This window comes from Lithobates pipiens, unplaced genomic scaffold (assembly GCF_037356315.1).
Source record: "Lithobates pipiens isolate NorthernLeopardFrog02 unplaced genomic scaffold, aLitPip1_a1.2 Scaffold_16, whole genome shotgun sequence".
Taxonomy (NCBI): Eukaryota; Metazoa; Chordata; class Amphibia; order Anura; family Ranidae; genus Lithobates; species Lithobates pipiens.
The window spans coordinates 553010656-553035581 of NW_027507748.1; the positions used below are offsets into that span (position 1 = coordinate 553010656).

The 24926-nt window shown below is 41.7% G+C and overlaps 1 protein-coding gene across 2 annotated transcripts in view; it reads right to left on the reverse strand.

Moving 5' to 3' along the window:
* Positions 1-24926, reverse strand: part of BAZ2A (bromodomain adjacent to zinc finger domain 2A) — a 161371-nt gene that overhangs the window by 58197 nt on the left and 78248 nt on the right. For both annotated transcript variants that reach the window (XM_077483474.1, XM_077483473.1), the window contains exons 3-9: positions 22151-22690; positions 16959-17150; positions 15448-15669; positions 14681-14839; positions 12909-12966; positions 9954-10062; positions 7293-7394 (exon numbers count right to left, since the gene is read on the reverse strand). In XM_077483474.1, coding sequence (XP_077339600.1) covers positions 7293-7394; positions 9954-10062; positions 12909-12966; positions 14681-14839; positions 15448-15669; positions 16959-17150; positions 22151-22690 — 1382 coding nt within the window. The remainder of the gene's footprint in view (positions 1-7292; positions 7395-9953; positions 10063-12908; positions 12967-14680; positions 14840-15447; positions 15670-16958; positions 17151-22150; positions 22691-24926) is intronic.

A 24926-nucleotide genomic window follows, 5' to 3' on the forward strand; every position in this document is an offset into this window, starting at 1 on the left:
TCTACCAAGACCTGGCCGTCCCTCTAAACTTTCAGCTCAGACAAGGAGAAGACTGATCAGAGATGCAGCCAAGAGGCCCATGATCACTCTGGATGAACTGCAGAGAACTACAGCTGAGGTGGGAGAGTCTGTCCATAGGACAACAATCAGTCGTACACTGCACAAATCTGGCCTTTATGGAAGAGTGGCAAGAAGAAAGCCATTTCTCAAAGATATCCATAAAAAGTCTTGTCTAAAGTTTGCCACAAGCCACCTGGGAGACACACCAAACATGTGGAAGAAGGTGCTCTGGTCAGGTGAAACCAAAATCGAACTTTTTGCCACAATGCAAAACGATATGTTTGGCGTAAAAGCAACACAGCTCATCACCCTCAACACACCATCCCCACTGTCAAACATGGTGGTGGCAGTATCATGGTTTGGGCCTGCTTTTCTTCAGCAGGGACGGGGAAGATGGTTAAAATTGAGGGGAAGATGGATGCAGCCAAATACAGGACCATTCTGGACGAAAACCTGTTGGAGTCTGCAAAAGACCTGAAACTGGGACGGAGATTTATCTTCCAACAAGACAATGATCCCAAACATACAGCAAAATCTACAAAGGAATGGTTCACAAATAAACGTATCCAGGTGTTAGAATGGCCAAGTCAAAGTCCAGACCTGAATCCAATCGAGAATCTGTGGAAAGAGCTGAAAACTGCTGTTCACAAACGCTCTCCATCCAACCTCACTGAGCTCGAGCTGTTTTGCAAGGAAGAATGGGCAAGAATTTCAGTCTCTCGATGTGCAAAACTGATAGAGACATACCCCAAGCGACTTGCAGCTGTAATCGCAGCAAAAGGTGGCTCTACAAAGTATTAACGCAAGGGGGCTGAATAATTTTACACGCCTCACTTTTCATTTTTTTATTAGTTAAAAAAAGTTTCAAAAATCCAATAGATTTCGTTCTACTTCACAATTGTGTCCCACTTGTTGGTGATTCTTCACAAAAAATAAAAATTTTATATCTTTATGTTTGAAGCCTGAAATGTGGCAAAAGGTTGAAAAGTTCAAGGGGGCTGAATACTTTTGCAATGCACTGTATGTGTATGTATATATATATTTAGTTTTTTTTAACCCCATTATGACAGGCGATAAAAAAAAAAAAAAAAAAACCCATGCTGGTGCTACTAAACGTCTTAGGCCTGATTCACGCCTATGTGTTTTTTGCAGAAACACATTACAGTTCATTTACCGTGGTTTCCTATGGGACACGTATATATATCTATGCTTTTTTTCAGTTTTCAGCCGCTGTGTATTTGGAAAGGGTCAAGGACTTTTTTCAAACCCAAAACGCTGCTTTTTTTTTGGGTCAATATACTTCAATGGAGGAGTTGCAGAAAATCATGTAGTGCGTTTTTGCAGCAATTTGCGTTTTTTAATCTGCCCAACAAAAAATTGGCCAAAAAATAAAATAAAAAAGCATAAACTATGCAAAAAGCAAATCACAGAAAAATCAAGTGTGCAAAACACACAGTAGAACCGGGTCAAGAGCAAACTGCATAGGTGTGAAACCAAGCCTTATGCTGGCCACACGTATCAATTTTAGGACGAGAATATTCATACGAAAAATATTTGTACATTCGAATGAAAGAATTTCATTTGAAAATTTCACTTGCTTTTAACATTCCGTTTTAAAACAAAGGTCATTTCTGAACAAAAACCACATACACTGTCTGAAAATTCCTTTCACCAAGAAGTTTTCTATTCTGCTCCATTGCATTTTCCCCATCACTGTGGTAGAAAACGAACGTCGATTTGACCCCACTAACGATTAGAAAATCGAACATTTTTAAAAGATTACATTTTTTTTTTTTTGAAGGAAGACATTGTTTTTATATGGCCAGCATATAATATATTACAGTTCTGTCTGAAAATCAGCAAAAACAGTCTCCCCCCCCCCCCCCTTTTTAAATACAATTTTTTAATCTCGTAGTCTAATGATATTTACCAGACTCAACCTCTAATAGTATATACAGAATATCTCTTCTGTCTGTTATTCTCAGAGTGGATTAGAAATTTGATCCCTAACCATATAGTTGGTTATTTTTATTTACCACTGCATAGAGATATTCAAGAATACATTTACTTTTTTTTTTTAATGTTGCATAGTAACTACAATTATACATCACACTTTAAGGTTATTATCTGATTAACTGAAACGATAAATTGACCAACTAATCAATTATGAAAATATTCTTTAGTTGCAGCCCTATTCTGTATATAGATATTCAGCAAAAATAAAAGTTCAAATGCCTTTAAAGATAAAAATTAAATGCATTTCCAGTGGATTTTTTTCTCTGTTCAGCATTCGTCACTCAAAAAAAATAAATAAAAAAATCCTGTTCCTTTAAAGCAGGTTATACAGTACAGTGCTTGTGCTGTGTAATTTGGCCCCCTGTATCACCTGAAATACCAGTCTGATCCTGCCGGGTTCTGGTTTATCATGGCTGCCGAGCCCTGGCACTGTGTTCAGTTTATGTGCCCCTGTTATCCGCCGCTCTACTCTGTCCTCCACCTCCACCCACCCCCTCCCCGCTAGTGAAAGTGCTAGCGCAAACGTTTATTTTAGCAGCAGGAGGGGATGCTTCCTGCTGCTAAAATAAACTTTTACATTTCCATACAATCCTCCGTTTTCTAATGACAGGTGCCCAGTGCGTGCCCTTTACAAAAAATAGCCATCTATACCTTATTTCAGAGTGCCGCTAATGTGGCCAGCTGCCTCTCTCCTCCTGGCTGATGTGAGCTGGGGATTAATGGCCCAACCCACTTTGTCAGATCAAGAGGTGAGAGGTGGTCGGGTTACATGAGCGGTGCTCTGAAAAAGGGTATAGACAGCATTTTTTTTTTTTAACCCCCCCCCCCCCCCTCCATACACACGCCTATCATTAGGAAACACAAAGCACTGTACGAAAAGGATAAAGTAGCTTAACAACCACTTTAAGTGTTTACTTTAAAGCTGAACTCCAGGCAACAGCTAAATGCACAGATGAAACATGCATGGGAGCAGGTTTACCCTACAAAGCTTCTATATTTATTTCCATCCAGTCTTGAGATTTACACAGCTCTGCCATACAGCACAGACTTTCATTTTTCTATGTTGAAGTTAGGTTGGCCGTACACCAGTAGAATTTCGAAAACTTGTTTCCGAAACGTTAGTTTCATTTTCTAATGTTTAGTGAGTTCAATGGTCATTTTCAACCATAGTGACAGGAAAATTCAAAGCAATAGAATCTAAAAATAAAAAAAACAAAAACAAAAAAAAAAAAACACACGAGCAAACAAAATTTGAACTGTAAATGGCGTTTTCATTTGTCAAAAATACAGTACAAAGGGTAATGAAACCGGTTGCATGTGGGATTTTAGTCAAGTAACAGTCTGGTTGTCAAATTAAAGCGGTTTTAAATGTAAGACTATCTTAATGCAGTGCCTGTATTAACCACCTACCTTAGTGGGCATTTTCACCCCCTTCCTGCCCAGGCCAATTTTCAGCATTCAGCGCTGAATTTTGTAAATAAGTAAATTTTTCTCCTTCATTGATGTACGCTGATGTGGCTGCACTGATTGGGGGCTACACTGATTATCAGGACTCCGATGATCAGTGTCCCGATTGCCAGTGCAGATTTGCTGGTTTTTGGCTCTCCTCTCCTCATGCACGGTCAGCGTGAGGGGAGGGTTGCTGATAACTGGCAAATCCTGTTTGCGTCCGCAATCAGCTGTGATTGAACGGCGCTGATTACATGGTAAAGAGCTGCCGTGATTGTTTCCTTACCCTTATCTGTAATCAGCTGCGTATTTTTAATGATTTTTAATAATGATTGTTTTTACATTGCCACTATTGTTGATTGTATCCATTCAATTTTATGACTGATGTTTTAACTTTTTGATGTGATATTTATTGTTGCATCTGTTGTCTCGTTCTGCACATACCAATCAGGTATATACACAATTTGGTGTGATGTCAAGCTTTTACATGTCCCTAATGATTCTGTTTTATTAGTATCGCTTGGTGTAGTACGTGCTCTCCCTCCTTTAGTTATGTACTTTTTAAGTGTCCATATAGTGCCATATGTGTCTATGTAGGCTTTACTGTATGCTCAAATAACTATAAGCCATCACCTATCTTCGGCATCCTTTTAGTGGTACACATCATTTTGCACCATTGCCATCATTTGGTTTACAGGGATAAGCCTTGATTGACCCAGACAGGTCTGTCAAAGAGGGGCTGGAGTACTCCTTCCCCTTCCTTCCCTTGTAAAGGGCTTATTAGGTTTTTGTCTTAATTTGGCCTCTATAGTTAAAGCGCTGCACAAACTGTTGGCGCTATATAAATCCTGTATAATAATAATAGTTCTGTCTACAATAAAATGGCGGTGATGCATCATCGCGGCTTACGTCATCGAGTGGCAGCCAACGCACAGGAAGTGACGTCTTCCTAGTGTCTGGAACGCAAACATTGCAGCGCGTGTGCCAGACACCAGAATAGGCCAGGAGAGACTATTGCCATGGAGAGAAATCCCACACATGGTGGCATGGTGAATCAGCTACCTTGGACTGGTAAGATTGGCCACCTCTGGTGGCGCTGTGTGCCCTGGCGACATTACCTGGGACATCCTTTATGGGAAGTTACAACAGTTTTCAGACCAGCCCTTACGCTTGCACCGCAGTTGGATTATATGACTAATCTGCCTCATGCCTATGGCCTCATTCACACCTGAGTGTTTTGTAGCTTGCAGCCTGAAACTACAAAACGCTAAAGGGAAAAAAAAATTCATTGTTATCAATGGAGATGGTTCACATCTCCATTCCATGTCACCTGAAGCCGAACGCCTGAAGCTCAAACAAGTTCTGGACCCCTTTTTTGTCGCTCGAATCAGGCATATTTGGGCGTTTTTCTTTTTTACATTGGTGACCTTTTTCCCTGCACAAAATTGCGGCAAAACGCCGCCAAAAAAAAAAAAAAAAAAAAACGCTGCAAAATCACAGTTAAAAAATGCTGCAAAATAGCAGTAAAATTGCCTGAAAACGCTATTCTCAGGTGTGAATGGGGCCTAAATTAGGCTCTTATACTGACCAATCTGCCACATCCACTAACTGCATCTGTTTTGTAGTAAGGGAGACGCCATCCCCCCCATTTAGTGGCTGTATTCTCTTGGCCTTAGGCCACCCACAGAGATGGGAGGGTCCTCCTTGCCTGTCTAGGACATCCCTGTTTGATTGATAGAGGATACATTTGTGTGTCTATAAGGACTGCTGAAGGAGACTACACTGCTGGGCTCTGGGGAAGCAGGTTTCACTTTCGAAACACGTCAGCCGGCAGTGGCCCCAGTTATTTCCTCCATGACCTCTGGAGTACATAATTTGCTCTAGACCAATTGCTGCTATTCGATGACCATTTACATTGAAAGATTGCTACAGATATTTGCGAGTACTTTTCTTTTTATTTACTTTTAATAAAAATCCAAAAGATAATGCACAAGGCTAGTGTGGCCTTTTTTTTCCTTTTCTCTTTGATCCAACGCTGTGCCTGTCTGCGGGGGCACTGGTCTGTTCCTCTCCTCACAGGACAGAGGTAGCAGTGTTCCCGCTGTTGTCAATCAAATCTTGTGAGGGAGTGGGGGGCAGGGCCAAGCCATGCCATGTGTGTCTATGGATTCACACAGCCCAGCTCAGGAATAAGCCTGCAGGTGTTGCCCCTTAGCAAGAAGCTTGCTATGGGGGCACACAGAAGAAGAGTAGCTGAGATGTCCGGTAGGGAAAGAGGAGGTTCCAGAGAAGGGGGTTGGGGGCCGCTTTGTGAAATACCATTGCACAGAGTAGGCAAATGTAACATGTTTATTATTATTTTAGGAAAAAAAAAAAAAATTATTTATATATATTTTTTTATATATATTTTAAGCCTTTACAATCACCTAAAAGGATAAGTTCACTTGTTGGAAAAAATTTTTTTTTATAAAATGCTAATTTTTGAGAGTCTCTAAAGCATTGCACCAGCGAGATCAGCAGGCAAGCTACGTGCATTTCTGGCCCCTCCTCCTTCGTCCCACTGCCTTCTGGGACACACACAGGTCCCAGAATACAGTGCGACAATTCAGAAGTCGCAGCGTTAGTCGTGCATGCACAGTAGGAAAGCAGCTGTGAAGCCTTAAGTCTTCACTGCCGGTTTCCCTTACTTACAATGCCGGCAACTGCACTAAAGTTAATTGACGAATCTGAATGGGGGGGCTACATCGCAGGATCCCTGGACAGGCACGTGTCCTTATATTAAAGTGAAAGTAAACCCTCTCCTATACTCAGTGAAGTGAAAAGCCTCAGATGATACTTCAGCTTTCTACATTCTTTAGAAAATGCACATTGTGTTACAAATCTTTCTTCCTGTTTCAGCAGTGGGTGTCAGGTCTGGGCATACATTGTGAGGGAGCCGATTGGAGGAAAAGGCACACACCCACATTCCACATAGGAAGAGAAATGAAGAAACTTGCAGAGCTGCATGCAGTCTGAATAGGCTGCATGCAGTCAGAATAGACTGCTTATCACCAGGTTCATGCCCAGACACAAATTTCCAGCGGCTTTTATTTCCTGTGTCCAGAAATTCTCATGCTGAATAACAGAGGAACGGAGCAGCAGAAAGACATGGAACACAGAGGTTAGGAGAGATATAAGTAAACATTACATATTTATGTGCCCAGGTCAGATTTCATGAATGGGGGTGTATAACCACTTTAAAAGTCAGCAGCTATAGTATTTGTACCTGCTAACATTAAAAAATAAATTTCCAGACTGGAGCTCCTATAACCTCTTCCTGCTCCCCCCCCTCCCCTCATGCTGTCTACCCATCCGAGCTCTATTGTACAGTGAATTGCAAGCACCTACACTGCTAGCCCCTACAGAAAATATACATTAAAATAACGTAGTGCATCAATAAAGAGCTGATTCTGTGTCTGAGGTTCAGCTTTAAAATTAATAGGAGGGGAAATTTATATAGATAGATATACACACACACACATACACTGTACATATTGCAATGTTTACAGTTAGCATTAAAAGGAAACCACCGGTCACTAAAAGGGGTTGATTTACTAAAGGCAAAGAGACTGTGCACTTTGCAAGTGCAGTTGCATTCATTTTGACCAGAGCTTTGTGAATGTAGTGAAAGCTCTGCTGATTTCCATTATCCAAATCATGATTCAGCGCAAATTTGGTCCACAATTAGTATCTTCAAAAAACTATCCTGTGAGAGAAAAAAAACTCACTTCTTGAGTGTGTCGCTCTTCATAGAAGTCTCCAACAGGCATCCGGGGACTGAAACTAAAGTGCTCTCTGCGGACGTAGGGGCCAGCATTCTTAGAGAGATACTGCACAGCAGCAGAATGGAAACACATAGGAAGAAAAACATAGGTAAAAATGCATGATAATGTAATCCAATTCAATAATCTAGTTGCATAAACAGAGAATGACTATATACTGTACACCATAAGTCTGCATTCACACCTGAGCGTAGCATTTTCAGGCAGAAAAATCACAAATTTACCACGATTTTGCGGCGTTTTTTACCACGATTTTGCGATGTTTTTTGCGGCGATTTTGTGCAAGGCAAAAGGTCAGCAAAGTAAAAAGAAAAAACGCCCAAATCTGCCCAATTCAAGCGAAAAAATGGGCCAGAACTTGTTTGAGCTTCAGGCGTTCGGCTTCAGGTGACTTGGAATGGAGATGTGAACCATCTCCATTGAGAATAATGGATTTTTTCCCCTCTAGCGTTTGTAGCTTCAGGCTTCAAGCTACAAAACGCTCAGGTGTGAATGCAGCCTTACATTGCTGAATCTTTGAGACATTTGTGCTCCTATGACTGCCAGATGGTGGCTAAAAAAATATTCAGTTTTATTCTACCCGATACCAGCATAAGCTGTGAGTTTTGGATGCTCAGACTTTCGATTTTGACTCTAGTGCAGTAATGTTAGTGAAATGCTTGTTCTCCACTTCATACATGCACAAAACTTTAACATCTATTTTCACATAGCAATGAACAGGTAAGTAAGCAGCACATGAATGGACCCAATAGGAGGTGCTCACTTAGACTCGATTCACACCTATGCATGTTGCTTTTGAGCGTTTCTGCAGTGCTTTTCAAAAAGCATGAAAAAAAAAAAAAAATTGGTGTGAATGGAGCCTTATGATTAGAAAACAAAGAATCAACCTATTGGTCAAATTTGGAAAACGTGCAATTTGACGATTCTCCTAAAACTGTGCATTGCAGATTTGTTCAAGGGGGAAAAAATAAAAATAAATCATGCAATTCATACAGTATCTCAAAAAAATGAGTACACCCCTCACATTTTTGTAAAGATTTTATTATATCTTTTCGTGTGACAACACTGAAGAAATTAATTTGCTACAATGTAAAGTAGTGAGTGTACAGCTTGTATAACAGTGTAAATTTGCTGTCCCCTCAAAATAAGTCAACACAGCCATTAATGTCCAAACCACTGGCAACAAGAGTGAGTACACCCCCTAAGTGAAAATGTCCAAATTGGGCCCAATTAGCCATTTTCCCTCCCCAGTGTCATGTGACTCGTTAGTGTTACAAGGTCTCAGGGTGTTAAATTTGGTGTCATGGCTCTCACTCTTTTATACTGGTCACTGGAAGTTCAACATGGCACCCCATGGCAAAGAGCTCTGAGGATCTGAAAAGGAAGGGGGGGGGGGGGGGGTTGAGTGCATGTGCTCAGCATCATATCCAGAGGTTATCTTTGGGAAATAGACGTACGAGTGTTGCTAGCATTGCTGCAGAGGTTGAAGGGGTGGGGGGTTCAACCTGTCAGTGCTCAGACCATACACTGCAAGGTCTGCATGGCTGTCGTCCCAGAAAGAAGCCTCTTCTAAAGATGATGCACAAGAAAACCCACAAAACAGTTTGCTGAACACAATCAGACTAAGGACATGGGATACTGGAACAATGTCATGTGGTCTGAGGAGACCAAGATAAATGTATTTGGTTCTGATAGTGTCAAGCGCATGTGGTGGCAACCAAGCAAGGAGTACAAAGACAAGTTTGTCTTGCCTTCAGTCAAGCATGGTGGTGGGAGTGTCATGGTCTGGGGCTGCATGAGTGCTGCAGGCAATGGGGAGCTACAGTTCATCGAGGGAACCATGAATGCCAACATGTACTGTGATATACTGAAGCAGAGCATGATGCCCTCCCTTCGGAGACTGAGCCGCACGGCAATATTCCAACATAACGACCCCAAACACACCTCCAAGATGACCACTGCCTTGCTAAAGTAAATGAGGGTAAAAGGTGATTAACTGGCCAAACAGGTCTCCAGACCTAAACCCTATTGAGAATCTGTGGGGCATCCTCAAACCATAAGGTGGATGAGCGCAAGGTCTCTAACATCCACCAGCTCTGTGATGTCTTCATGGAGGAGTGGAAGAGGACTCCAGTGGCAACCTGTGAAGCTCTGGTGAACTCCATGCCCAAGAGGGTTAAGGCAGTGCTGGAAAATAATGGTGGCCACACAAAACATTGACATTTGGGCCCAATTTAGACATTTTCACTTAGGGGTGTACTCACTTTTGTTGCCAGTGGTTTAGACATTAATGAATGTGTGTTGAGTTATTTTGAGAGGACAACAAATTTACACCGTTAGACAAGCTGTACACTCACTACTTTACATTGTAGCAAAGTGTAATTTCTTTAGTGTTGTCGCATGAAAAGATAATAAAATATTTACAAAAAATGCGAGGGGTGTACTCACTTTTGTGAGATACTGTATATCCCGACTGCCTGGATTCTTTAGAGATCATAATTGTTCATTTTTACTCAAGGTGCATAGATAGCCACAGTCCAGCTATTATACTGTATATTTCCACTGTAAAATGGTTAATATCAAATAACAGAAGAAGATCACACTCACCTTAATGACTTCAGGAAACTGTTTCATTCTTTTACCACAAGGAGCATAATACCAGGTCTCCCCCTGCCAGCGATGGCTACCTTTCCTTATCCGAACTTCACGCTTCCATCTATACAGAGAAAATAGCAGGTTCACCAATTTTGAACAGAGCACAAACTGCACAAAAATATTAAATGCAGCCTGAATACATTATGGCTCCTCACTGAAATGTAATGTCACTAGTTTATATTTGTACTCATGTACAAGTAATGTTCCAAATGCAAGTTAGAGAGAAGCAACTGAAATATTAATTTTCTTAGGTGCTGAAAGAAAACAAAAAAAAAAGTCAATTGATTAACCTACATGGAGACCTTGATTACATCTACCCCACTCCACATAGGCAGAACAACAAATCTACTTTCAGAGATGTGCTGTAACAAGACAAGCTCTCTGCTAATTTATAGCACCCACCCACAACACACATTTCAGGCTGCTTTTATCTCCCGTCTAGGAGAACTTGTCAGAAGTTATACTGATAACCGAGGAACGAAACAGCAGAAAGACACGGGACTTGGAGCTTTTGGTAGAGATAAGTAAACACTTCAGATATACGTATAGGTCAAAATTCATGAATCGGGGTTACATCCAGTTTAAGTATTCTGAACAAACAGCAACTATAAACATTGCATTGAATCTCCAAAGTTCACAACACAGGTATTTAAATCCATTTTTTTTTTTCAGAGTAGAGTTTTTAAACTGATAGAAAAAGAGTTTAGTGTCACGGTTATGAGATTTGAGAATTAAAAGCAGCTAGAAGATGTTGTGATGTTTTGATTTAAAGCACTTTTACTGTCTAAAAAATGTAAATAGTTTAAAGCAGAAGAAAAAAAAAAAAAAAAAAAAACTTTACCCTAAAAGTTCTGGCACTTTTTTTTTTTTTTTTTTTTTTTTTGAGAGGGGAGTATGTAGCGCAAGAAACTAAAAGTCTATTCAATTTCTAAAGCCTTACTTTTTGGAGGTAGGTTTTGGAGTAGGACTGAAGTACAATTTTATTTTTTTTCTCCCCGTTATCTGTGCCCCACTGATGAGATTCTCTCTTATTGCCTGTTATTTAGGCACAAGATAAAATCTCTTCAAAGTGAGAGAAATCCTCTCATAGCTTTGTTCCCGAGTCACATGCATGCTCCCCTCTATTCCTGTTAGAACTTAAAATGTCAGGGTTTTTCTCCTTTTAATCACTTTCAAATAAAAGTGGTCTCTGCAGCGAATTCCACACAAGATCACTTTTAAATCGGTGGCGGGACGAGCCCCCCCCCCCCCCCCTTCCCTCCGGTGCCCTCTGCCACTTACCGGAGCCGTCGGTAGTGATCAAGTCCTGTCTGGTCTCTGGTATGGAGATGAGGGGAACATGGCCCCCACCCATCCCCATACAACTGCAGGGCGGAAGCAACGTCAAAGCGTCACTTCCGCCCATAGATCTTAAGTCTTATTTTTTTTCAAATGACATGCAATTGTTTTTTTTTTTTTTTTTTATTATTGCATTTTAATGTAAATTTGAGAGCTGAGGTCTTTTTGACCCCAGATCTCATATTTAAGAGGTCCTGTCGTGCTTTTTTTTCCCCCCCCATTACAAGGAATGTAAACATCACTTGTAAAATGCGTTCTGTCCCGCCAAGCTCGCGTGCAGAAGCGAACACATACATGAGCAGCGCTCGCATATAAAAACCGTGTTCAAACCACACATGAGGTATGGCCACGATCATTTGAGCAATTATTCTAGCCCTATACCTCCTCTAACTCATAACATGCAACCTGTAGAATTTTTTAAACATCCCCTATGGAGATTTTTAACAGTTAAAAAGTTTGTCGCTATTCTACGAGCATGCTTAATTTTGAAGCGTGACATGTCGGGTATCACTTTACTCTGTGTACCATTATCTTTCACAACAAAAAAAAAAAAATTGGGCTAACTTTACTGTTTTCTTATTTAATTAAAAAAGTGTATTTTCTCAAGTGCACTTGTAAGACCACTGCGCAAATACGGTGCGACAGAAAGTATTGCAACGACCGTCATTTTATTCTCTAGGGCAGTGATGGCGAACCTTGGCACTCCAGATGTTTTGGAACTACATTTCCCATGATGCTCCACTACACTGCAGTGTGCATGAGCATCATGGGAAATGTAGTTCCAAAACATCTGGGGTGCCAAGGTTCGCCATCACTGCTCTAGGGTGTTAGAACCCCCAAACCACTAAATATAAAATATTATATATATATATATATATATATATATATATATATATATATATATATATATATATATATTATTATATTATATACACACACACAAAATAAAACTGTAATAAAATTATATATCAAATTAAGGAACCAGCAGGAAGTTACCCAAGGCAGAAATGGGTGGGGATAAGCTTACATTTTACAGGAAAGTTAAAGATTTGCACAAAACTTCAGAATCATATACCTCTGGATCCACAGATGGTTACTACATATATTTTCCCCAATGGTCAACTTTGCTTATGCGCATGTAACCATATACTACAGATGTATAAAGAATTTTGCAAACAGCTTTTCACACCTTAGAACCTCCTTTCATTGCAAAGCAAAATAATGTATAAAGCTGTAGCCAAAATTTTCACTGAAGATCCATGAATGCATAATCTTAAAAGTCTACTTTAAAATGATAAATTCAGAACTCGTCCATGTGTACAAAGAGCAGGCACATAATGACAAGAAAAACAGAAATGGAAGGTGTGCACACCCTGTGCATTACCAAAGAATTTAATAATAAAAATGTTTTACATAAAAAAAGTGGGTACTCACAAAATACAACTGACAAAAGGCCATAAAAACAAACAATGCATGGACATGCATAGAAGAGGGGGTACAGCTAATGCATTTCAGCAGCGCACCCCCTTCTTCCATAATGACCCTGAATGCATGTAAAAAATAACTTACCCATGTAGCAGAGGATAACCCACTTCTTCTGGTGTGGCAATCCTCCTACGATGTATTCCTGCAGAAAAAAAAAAATAAATAAAAAGGGAAAGAAAAAAAAAAAATGTAGAGCTATTGGTTTTGGAATTACCCCATTACAAAGCTCATTTGTGCATGCCTAGACACTGGAAGGTAAGAATAATCATAAAATCCCATATCTTTTCACCCGCTTGCTAATAAAACTATCACTGTACAAACGATATATGTAAAGTGGGCATAAAGATCAAGGTTTCCCGTTTTGCAAGAACACCCTAATGCCACGTACACACTTTCCAGCAGACTAGGTCTGACGAACTTCCGGCGGAGTTCCAACGGACTTGCCCACACATGACCGGCAGACTAGGTCCACCAGTCTTCCCGACGGACTTTCAACGGAGTTAGGATGGACTTCAAAATGAACGAACTTGCCCACACATGGACTAACGTGATGATTTACGACGGGACTAGAAAAGGAAGTCAATCTTGCCGCTTTTATCGGTGAGATTGACACCTTGCGAGCCCCCGTCGCCTGGTATGGATTTTAAGGGGGGTCCCCCAAGGTCCATACCAGACCCTTATCTGAGCTCTGGGGGTCTCTTCCTACTCCTCCGCTCTCTGGCCTCTTCTCCCACTCTCCTCCACCATCTTCTGCCGCTCTTTTGCTAGCAGTGGCCTGGTCTATTCCGTCGTCTTCTTTCCTCTTCTCTTCTTCCGATGTTGACACGATGCTCTCTCCCACTGTAATGCTGTGTACACGGTGCGCAGCGACTTATATTAGGCATGGGGCGGGGTCACCAGGTGACATCACATCAGTCAACAATAGCTGCTACCACATGATCAATTTTAATATCGTTGGACATATCAGAATTATTATTTTGCTTTTTGTCTAGCACAGAACTGTTAAAGATTAAAGTGAGTGTAAAGCTAGAAGAACAATTACAGCCAGCTCCTCTGTTCTATTCATCTCTCCTATACTGCGTTTTTTTTTTTTCTTAAACAATGCCTGTAAATACCTTATCTTTGATCTTTCATGGCAAACCTCCGGCTCCTCTTATCCTTCGATCTACTGGCTACAGAGGGAGGGGCCGAGTGCCCCTTCTGATGTCACCCAGGGAGGTCACATGACCGCTGTGACAGGCCAGAAGAGATCAAAAGATAAAAAAGGTATTTGCAGGCTTAGTTTTTACAAAAATATTTAGACAGTAGGGGAGATTACAATAGCAGAGGGGCTGACTGTAATTGTTATTTACTTTTACTGCCAGCTACTAATAGCGGCAGGATGGGGGTGTGGGCTTACAGGCAGGCAGGCAGGGGGGGGGGGGGGGGAGGAGGAGAGCAGCGAGATGACGAAGGCACATAACCTGACCACAGTAATCAGGGATCAGCAGCCATGGTTTACTGTGGTCAGCACACAGAGGATGAGAGAGGAACGGGCAGGATAAACCAGGTTTTTTTGTACAGCTTAGAAAGGAGCAGATTAGACAGCAGAAGCAGTTTAATCTGCTAAAATGGAACAGGATCTTGCTTCTTTTTTTCCCCCTTTTTTAGGGTTACAACCACTTTAACTAGGATCAAGTTACAAATACTGGCAACTAGGCAGCCTGGCATCCATTGCAAAATGCTGAAGTAAAGCTGCAGTCATAGTGAAGCAGTTGTTGAATTGTAGCTTCTTTAAGAATTAGAAGTTCTAGTGTTGATACTGCTATGTGGGGCTGTGTCTCCAGTGACTTTCCGTAGTCATTTTAGATTTTTACCTTTCACTTCTCCAGGCTCCAATTCTTCTTCTGCAGGCTCTGCTGCACTGGGCTCTGGGGTTGCTTTTTTTCTATACATCTTAACAGATGAAACATTTTCCAGTATTGACTCTGGTTTTTCATTTTTGCTTGTTTTTGGGCTCTCCATTTCCAACAAATCTGTAAAAATATGACTTTAGTTAGCATTATGTACCAAAAACATATTTCTTACAACTGTATTACAATATTAAGCCAGGTATACAAGGATCAAGTAGAAACTGGCTGAATTTTGACCTATGCGAGGGGCTTTTCCTGTTCAACAGAAGCAGATTGTTAGTTTGGCTTCTGTTGAACAGTCCTGCTGGAAAGCCTGCATTCGTTCAACTGCTGCAACCCTGATCAGTGTATTCTAAAGCTGGCCACAGATGAAGCAGTCAAGATTCAAACCGTGTATGGACAGGCTGATTGCACCAAAATTGAACCATTAACAACTGTGTACAACCAACATGTCAAATTTTTTATGCAATTATAGCCAGCGGCTATAGCTGTTAGCAATAATCACTGTTATCTCGTTCAGCTTGCCGATTTCACAAAAGAAAAAAAAAAAGAAAAATTAAAACAAAAGAAAAATAAAAGGGAAGTGTACCCAGTATATGGATTGGACTGGGTAGTTTGACATACAATGGGTCATTTCTAAAACATTAAATATCTAACAGTTCATAAAACCTTGAAAACTATTTAACTGCTCTTGAGCAGGAAAAAAATAAATAAAAACTGCTTATGAATACCTTCAGTTACACTTTCTCCCAGTTCAGATGGAGTAGATGCTGCATGGTCCGAGTTAGGGCTCTGGTCTTCATCAGTCATTGGTGATTTATTGGCAGTATCTGAATATGATGGGCATTCCAAATCCAGTGTTTCTGACTTTGGGCTCTGGTTAATTTGTTCCATCTTTGTTTCCTGTTCCTTGAAGTCACACGATTGACTACAAGCCAGTTCCATGGGTAACTCTGCAGTAAGAAATAAAATCAAAGATGTAGAAAAATTATTTGACATTTGGATTTCTTTTTAGCTCTCCACCAACAGAATGACTTGAAACCATTGTGAAAAGTGCATAAGCACATGAGAGCTAAATTGATATATACCCCCCAAAAAACAACCCACCATCAGACTAAATCAAAACGTAAATAATTCTACTTTTGAACATGTCGTAATTATCCATTATATCTTGTTTTGGATTAACTTATTACTAACAAATTCTATATAGCATCTTGTCACACACTCTACCATGTGAATGGACACAAAAACAAAGGTTTCTCCCCATTGATAAAACACAGCTAAAAAGTCAAATGGGAAATAAAACAATACATACTATAAAATAAAGCAGTATTAAACCCAAAAGCAAGCATTATTTTGCAATCTACCTATTCTTAGTTGTGATGGCAGTGTTAGTTTTCTTTTTAGCCTCTTTCCCTTATTTTCCCCTGCCGATCCAGCCAGTTTGTCTGATGTTTTTCAAAAGCTCTCCTGCAAATGTAGCAGTTAAAGTTTTGTAGCAAACCATTTAGCACTGACAGGGGGTGCTTACAATGATCAGCTTTTATTTGTAATTCCAAAGGGGGGGGGGTGTGTCCTTGCTATAACTACTTAAGCTGCATTCACACTTCAGCGCTTTGAACTGCAGGCAGATTTGCCGCAATTCCAAAGTTCCCTGGTGTGAATGAGAAATCGCAAAAGGCACATTTGAGATTATTAATTTGAATGCCACCTAAAATCGCGGCATGGTTCTGCCAGGATAAATCACGCTGCAATCGCAGCAAACCACATTGCGTAAAGTTCAAGAGCAATTTGTGAAGCATGTCGCCCAAAACATGTGGTTTGCCACGATTGCAGCACGACAAGCGTGGCAGAAACGCACCGCGATTTTAGGTGCCATGCAAATGAATGGCATCTCAAATGCACCTTTGGCAATTTCTCATTCACACCTGGGCGCTTTGAAATTGCAGGCGGAATCACAGCAAATCAAAACGCTGTGTGAATGCAGCCTTAAACAATGTTAGCTGGAGTTTGGCAAAAATGATGCTCCTTTATCCAGAGTGTAGGCACTCTAATACCGGAGGTGCGTTACTGACCAGATCACCAGCTGAAAACAGTGGGGAAAAAAAAAGCCTAAAAGAAAACGAATGCAGCCACCACATCAAATGACTGGTAAACTGCAATATATACAATTTTTGGTTTTGGGTTTAAATACTGGTTTAAGTAAAGAAAAAAAAAAGCCCATAAAAAATGGCTTAAATACCTTCATCAAGTTCCTTTTCAAAGGTCTCAGGAGTAACAGGATTGAGGTCTTGGGAAGCAAGAAGCTTCGATGGAAGCTGACAGGGGTCATTTACACTGCTGACATTAGAAGGAGAAGGAGAGGGCACACTCAGGCTAGCGTGGTCTGGTTCCACTGCCAAGTCAAAAAGGCTGTGATCAGAGGATGTTTCATCTTAAAAAAAATAAAAAACAAACAAGTGCTGAGTATTAAGAAGAGGAAAAATAGACAATATAATGCACATTAGCTTCTACTCATGAAACAAATCTGGCTGTAAGAAGCAAGCGATCAGCTAATGACTCAATGGATTTATTAACTGTAAATCACAGACATGGAACAGGTTTGCTTGTTCTGATCAGTGACTCCGCATCACAGCCAGATACCCAACATCTCAGGATGTCAGCAATAGCAAACTATACACATGTGCAAAAAAAATAAAAAAATTGATATAAATATATCCCAAATTCCCAATTACCATATGCCACAGCGCACCTAGAAAAGCCTCAAAACTTTGGACTGAACCCCATTGTCATAACCATTAGGCTACTTTCACACTAGGGTGGATTTCAGGTGCTTTAGCGCTAGAAATAGTCTCTGCAAAGTGCCTGAAAACCGTCTCCAATTCATTGCAGTGTGTCTTTTCACACCGGGGCAGTGCGCTTGTGGGACATTCCAAAAAGTTCTGCAAGCAGGGTCTCTGGGGCGGTTTGGGAGCGCTGTATTAACGCTCCCAAAACACCCTGCCCATTGTAATGAATGGGCATCACTTCCAAAGCGCATGAAAAGCTATTTGAAAGCCCTGCAAAACTGCAGTTTTTACCCCTTTTTTGGGTAAAAACGGCCCCGCTAGTGGCAAAAAAGTGCCGCTAAAACCCTGCGGTGCTTTAGCGCTAATTGCCGGCACTACCAGTGTGAAAGTAGTCTAAATAAACACCATGTCTGAATAGGTGTCAACAATGCCTATGAAGAGAAGCACACCATCCCTACTGTAAAGCACGACGTGGATATATCTTTTGAGGGTGTGTGTGAGCCTGTAGCCTTACAAGAAATTGTCAGAATTGATAGTAAGATAAATTCAAAATTTGAGAAAAAGTTGGATTTATTAGCAGGAAAACTAAACATGGGGCACATTGGACTTTCCAATATGACAATGATATGTAATCATAAGACAAGTGGAAAAGAAAAAAAAAATAATAAATAAAACACACCACACACACACACACACACACACACACACGATTCCACCATAGATATACAAATCCTCCTGCTGGGCCATCGTTTTCTGACAGCCACCAGCTTTTAGAATGCCAGAACAGAGGCTGCATCTGTATCTAGTTTGGCCGACAACTTAAAGAGGGATTCCGCCAAAAAAAAAAAACTTAAAAGCCAGCAGCTATAAATACTACAGCTGCTGACTTTTAATAAATGGACACTCACCTGTCCCGGGTTCCAGCGATGCCGGCAGCCGAGGCCGATCGACCGCTCGGGCCTCGGCTGCTGCCGCCGCCATTCTAGGTGAGGGAATCAGGAAGTGAAGCGAATCGGCTTCACTTCCCGGTTCCCTACTGCGCATGCGCGAGCTGCACAATAGGAAATCTCCGCGCTGTCACTGGGACCCGTGTGTGTCCCAGCAGACAGCGCGGCAGAGCAGGAAATGGGGTAGACTCCCGTGGGAGTCTATGCCCGGAAGTGGGTGAAAATACCTGTCTTTGACAGGTATCTCCACCCCCCTCCCCCCTGAAAGGTGTCAATTGTGACACCGGAGGGGGGGGAGGGGGGTTCCGATCAGCGGAGGTTCCACTTTAGGGTGGAATCCCGCTTTAAGCCCCATACACACATCAGATTTTCTGCTGATTTTTGTCTTCAGATTTACCAAAACCATGTAGTGCAAGGGCCTGCCTGATTGCATACACATTGAAACTGCTAAGGTTTGACCTCATATTATATGGTTTTGGTAAATCTGAAGAAAAACAAAACAAAAGAAAAAACAAAATAAAAAACAAACATACCACAGCAGAAGATCTGATAGTGCGTATGGGGCTTAAGATGGGCCACAAATAAAAGGGAATCACCTTAAATACTACAAGCCATCATTGATACTAAATGAGGCAATACACGATAGAGAACAAAAACATGCAAACTTTTAAAAACAGAACCATTACCGTATATACTCGAGTAAAGGCCGACCCGAATATAAGCCGAGGCCCCCAATTTACCCCCAAAAAAACTGGCAAACTTATTGACTCGTGTATAAGCCGAGGGTGAGACATGCCTGTCCATCCCTGTGTGTGTGTCCGTCCATCCCTGTGTGTCCGTCCATCCCTGTGTGTCCGTCCATCCCTGTGTGTCCGTCCATCCATCCCTGTGTGTGTCCATCCATCCATCCATCCCTGTGTGTGTGTGTCTCCATCCATCCATCCCTGTGTGTGTGTGTCTCCATCCATCCATCCATCCATCCCTGTGTGTGTGTGTCTCCATCCATCCATCCATCCCTGTGTGTGTCTCCATCCGTGTGTGTGTGTGTGTGTGTGTGTGTGTGTGTGTGTGTGTGTGTGTCCAGCCTACCTTTGTCCCGAGCCTCCGTCCCGTGCCTTGCCTCCTTGCCTCCGTCCCGTGCCTTGCCTCCTTGCCTCCGTCCCGTGTCGTGCCTTGCCTTGCCCCCGTCCCGTCCCGTGCCGTGCCGTGCCGTCCCGTGCCCTCTTCGTCGGCGGCCATTGTAAAGTTCAAAAGCTGCGCCGCCGCCTTCGCCTGTGATAGGCGGAACACTGAATTTCCCAGCAGCCTGTGTTCCGCCTATCACAGACGTCGTATCATCCTCGTCCGTAGTACGAGGATGATACGATGTCCGTGATAGGCGGAACACAGGCTGCTGGGAAATTCAGTGTTCCGCCTATCACAGGCGAAGGCGGAGCCGGAGGCGCGGCTTTTGAATAGAATGGCCGCTGTCTGTCTGCTCGACACGCTGATCGAGCGGGCAGACAGCGATGACTCGAGTATAAGCCGAGGGGGGCACTTTCAGCCTCAAAAAAGAGGCTGAAAATCTCAGCTTATACTCGAGTATATACGGTATATTATTTCCTTATTTCATTATGGCCTTATTCTGTGTGACCATTAGCTTATTTATCACATTAAGATTGTTCTAAAGGCATTTTTTTTTACCTTAATGCATTTTATGCATTAAAAAGGAAAAAAATAAAAAATAAAATGTTCTGGGTGCAGCTTCCTGAGGCTGCTCTGTGCAAAGCAACTGCACAGAGCAGGCAAGTATAAAATGTTTGTTAATCTAAAAAAAATAAAAATGAGAATTACAATATTTTTGCTAAGAATAAAGAGAACGATTCTCAACGTAACAGCTTTCACTTTACACAAAAAAAAAAATAATTGGGCCAACTTTATAGTTTTTTTTTTCCTTCAATTCATTAAAGTGCATTTTTTACCAAAAAATAGCTTTTAGAAAAACCTCTGCGCAAATATAGTGTAACATAAAATATTGCAACGACATTTTATTCTCTAGGATGTCTGCTAAAAATATATTTCTAAGTCATTTTCTAGCAAAAAAATACTGGTTTTAACTTATGTCAGAAAAAAGGGCTTAGTCTTTAAGTAGTTAAATTGCCCTCATTTACAGACAGAAGCTCATCCCTTTTATCTAAAAGAACCAAATGATACAATGTTTCTTTTTATCTCAGTGCTGTGCAATGTTGTGATAAACAGAAACAGGTACAGGGCCGGATTAAGAGCATCATGTGCTTGGTGCTGAGGATTTTGGTGGGCCTTTTACTGGGCACCCTTCTGCTTTCCAAGAGCCTGTGCTGGCATGCGCCCAAACTCAAAAGTGCGCAGCTGCACAGGCACAACACTAGGGAAGCCTGGCATTTGATTTGCCAAGTTTCTGTAAGGGCCGTGCATTGGCGTGCACTCTGAGCTGAAAGAGTGCAGCTGCGCAGGCACAACACTAGGGAAGCCTGGCATTTGATTTGCAAAGTTTCTGTAAGGGCCGTTCATTGGCGTGCACTCTGAGCTGAAAGAGTGCAGCTGCGCAGGCCTAACACTATGGAAGCCCCAGACTTCTGCAAGAGCCCTGCATTGGCATGCCCCAGGCTTCTGTTAGGACTGCTCATGCAGTGCCCATTATCAATCCCACCACCCTTCCCCGGCGGTGCATGTGGAATGCAGGGCCCGTCAGGGGAGATCTCTTTGCGTTGACCCATTGCTTTCCATGTCCTTTTTGAGTGGCTGGGCCTATATTAAGGTAGGGGCCTGGAGCTGCAGCTCCAATAGCCCCTACGTTAATCCTGCCCTGAACAGGTACATGAGTTGGTTGGAGTGTCCATACCTGTCACTTCTTCCTCAGTGTACTCCCTTACTGTGCCTGTAATACTGACAGGCATATGGCTGAGGAGTTTTGTACTGCAGTGGGCAGATACCATAGCTGCTACTCAGATCAAAAGCATCTTTTGAATCTGTCCACTACTGCGTTTTCTTAATCAAAAAAGTGGACCTAATTAAGACACCCAGTCTTAAATACTGACAGTTTCTTAAAGCAATACAGGCAGTTCACAGATTAGGAATCTATTGCTGCCATATAAGAAAGTTCTTAAAGCCTAACCCAGTATTATGTGTCACTTTAAATAGGTCCAATTGAAATATTTGCTTCACTAACAGATACAGTGGCTGTCACTGCTATATGTAGCCCCAGCTCTGGCAGCAGGATGGGCACTTCTCGACCCACTCCCAGGACAAAATCAAGTTTGGCTGCGTGCTGCTCACGCTCTCACTGCAAAAAAGGAGGAGATCAGAGAACATAGGTTCCCCAAACTCCTCCCAGTCACCACCCTGACATTACTTAATGTCCCAGGCTCCTGGTAGTAGCACAGACCCAGGAACTACCAAACAGGAGAATCCACAAACACAGTAACAGTGAGCAGGTGTCTCTACAGTCTTGTGTGCCATAAGTTTTTTTTTTTTGTTTTGTTTTTTAAACTGAAAGCATTTCATTCTCTAGTCTCAAACACAGTGTCTCTCTTTCATAGAATATGTTTGGAAAGTTTTAAACAATCTACAAATGCAAAATGTGCATTTTAATATGTGGTGTGTGAAATTTAAAAAATGGCTCCCCAAGCGAAAGTGGCAAGCAAATTAAACTTTACAAATTAGACATCTGATTTACACACCAGACTGAACATCAGGAGGTTCCAAAATATCTTCCAGTCCTTCTTTATTCCCCATAGCTTCAGTTGTTTCCAGTTCAATTTCTTGCTGTTCATCCTGGCACTGAGGAGGTGGAGAAGGAGAAGGAGAAGGAGACTGCATACCAAATATTGGCAAAGGGGCTGGTTGGGATGTTGTGGGATAGCAATGTGTTCCATTTGCTGCAGCTGCCACTTTTACATTAATATTACTAAAATTGCACAAGTCTTGACCATTGAAAATAAGAGATGCCTGGCGGCTTGAAGTAGAGCTCTCCCAGGTCTCCTGTGAGTTTCCTTTATTGAGAGGACCATTTGATACTGGCGATGCTGATCCATTCACCTTAGGCAGAGCAGGTCCGTGACAGTCTTTCACAACAGGAGACTTGGGAAATTTCCAGAGGTAGTCAAAGTTACTAGCTGTGGGGTGACTTGTACTACTGGCACCCAAAGCAAATGTCCCATGAGGATTACTGGGTATGGAAGGTGAAATCAGGCCATTCACAGGCATATCACAATTCAAACCTAAAAGTGAAAAGCATACAATAATTTACATATAGCACATAATACAGAAAAAAAAAGTTGTGCAAAACACAAGAAAAACTGTAGAAATGCATCCTTCTAGGAAAAAAGCAATAAAATAGTTAGCCATTAGAAGTGATGCAACCATATTGAGAATTGTGTGATAGGGTACTAAATAGAAAATCTCCCCAGAAAGAAAACAAAATAGTAAATACCTGATAGGAGGTTCCACCATCCTTCATGCCAACCAAAAGTCTAAAGCGGTTGTAAAAATTTGATTTAAAAAACAAAATAAACATGCCTATACAATTACCTGCTCTGTGCAATGGTTATGGACAGAGCAGCCCTGATCCAATTCTTCTAGGGTACCACGCCGGCGCTCCTCCTCTTCATCAGCTGCCCCCTTGGAAGTGGCTTTCCATGGTGGCACCTGTGCAGGTTTTTTCCCGTCCCCTGCTACTATGTCCATTAACCACTTCAGCCCCGGACCAATTAACAGCCTAAGGACCAGAGGTCTTTTTACAATTTCGCACTGCACTGCTTTAACTGGTAATTGTGTGGTCATGCAATGTTGTACCCAAATAAAATTTGCGTCCTTTTCTTCCCACAAATAGAGCTTTCTTTTGGTGGTATTTGATTGCCTCTGCGATTTTTATTTTTTGCGATATAAATGGAAACAGATCGAAAATTTTGAGAAAAAAAAAAAAAGATATTTTCTACTTTTTGTTATAAGAAAAATCGAATAAACTAAATTTTAGTCATACATTTAGGGCAAAATGTATTCAGCCACATGTCTTTAGTAAAAAAAAAATGTCAATAAGCGTATATTTTTTGGTTTTAGCGTCTACAAACTAGAGTACATTTTCTGGAATTTACACAGCTTTTAATTTATGACTGCCCATCTCATTTCTTGAGGTGCTAAAATGGCAGGGCAGTACAAACCCCCCCCAAATGACCCCATTTTGGAAAGTAGACACCCCAAGGAAATTTCTGAGAGGCATGTTGAGCCCATTGAATATTTTTTTTTGTCCCAAGTGATTGAATAATGACACAAAAAAAAAAAGTTTACAAAAAGTTGTCACGAAATGATATATTGCTCACACATGCCATAGTTATATGTGGAATTGCACCCCAAAATATATTCTGCTGCTTCTCCTGAGTACAGGGATACCACATATGTGGGACTTTTTGGGAGTCTAGCCGCGTACGGCACCCCAAAAACCAATCACTGCCTTCAGGGTATCTAAGGGTGCAAATTTTTGATTTCACTCCTCACTACCTATCACAGTTTCAAAGGCCATAAAATTCCAAAATAACACAAAACCCCCCAAAATGACCCCATTTTGGAAAGTAGACACCCCAAGCTATTTACTGAGAGGCATGTTGAGTCCATGAAATATTTTATATTTTGCCACAATTTTTTTTTTTTGCACAAAGTTGTCACTAAATGATATATTGCTCACACATGCTATGGGCATAAGTCAAATTACACCCCAAAATAAATTCTGCTGCTTCTCCCGAGTACGGGGATTTTTGGGAGCCTAGCCATGTACAGGACCCTGAAAACCAAGCACTGCCTTCCGGATTTAAATATAAAACGCTACCAAACAAAATGTTAGCGATCGCAGGGATCAGGCCTGACTCTGCGATCGCTGCAGTTATGCGTTTAGTGTTTTGTAAGTGACAGTGATCGATCGATACTGCACTTGGGTGGGCTGGGCGGAGGGGCAAAACGCAGGTGCTAGCAGGTATCTGGGCTGATCCCGCTAACAATGCGTTTTTTTGGAACCCTAAACTGCTGGGGACGCTAGTATAGATCTGATCAGATCAGAAATTGATCTGTTCAGATTCTATACCACTACGGGAGGTGTATGCTTTGCGCGTGGGTGTTAGCGGTACTGGCACTAACCTAGCGCTGCCTGGGGCGACACAGACCCTGACCCTAAAACCTAATTGATATCACCCACCGGGTGATCAGGGGGGTTAAACCTTTATTGGGTAATAAATGGTGGGTGCCCTGATGCTATAAAAAGCAAACTAACTAACCAGAGTCACCCGTAACACTTATACGGTGATCACTGGTGAAAGGGTTAACTAGGGGCAATCAGGGGGTTCAAATTTTTATTAGCTAGTATATGGGGGTCCCTTGCACTATATAAAAACCTGACGGGGAACCTAAATAACTATCTGGCTAACCAGCGTCACCAGTGACACTTATACGGTGATCGCTGGTGAAAGG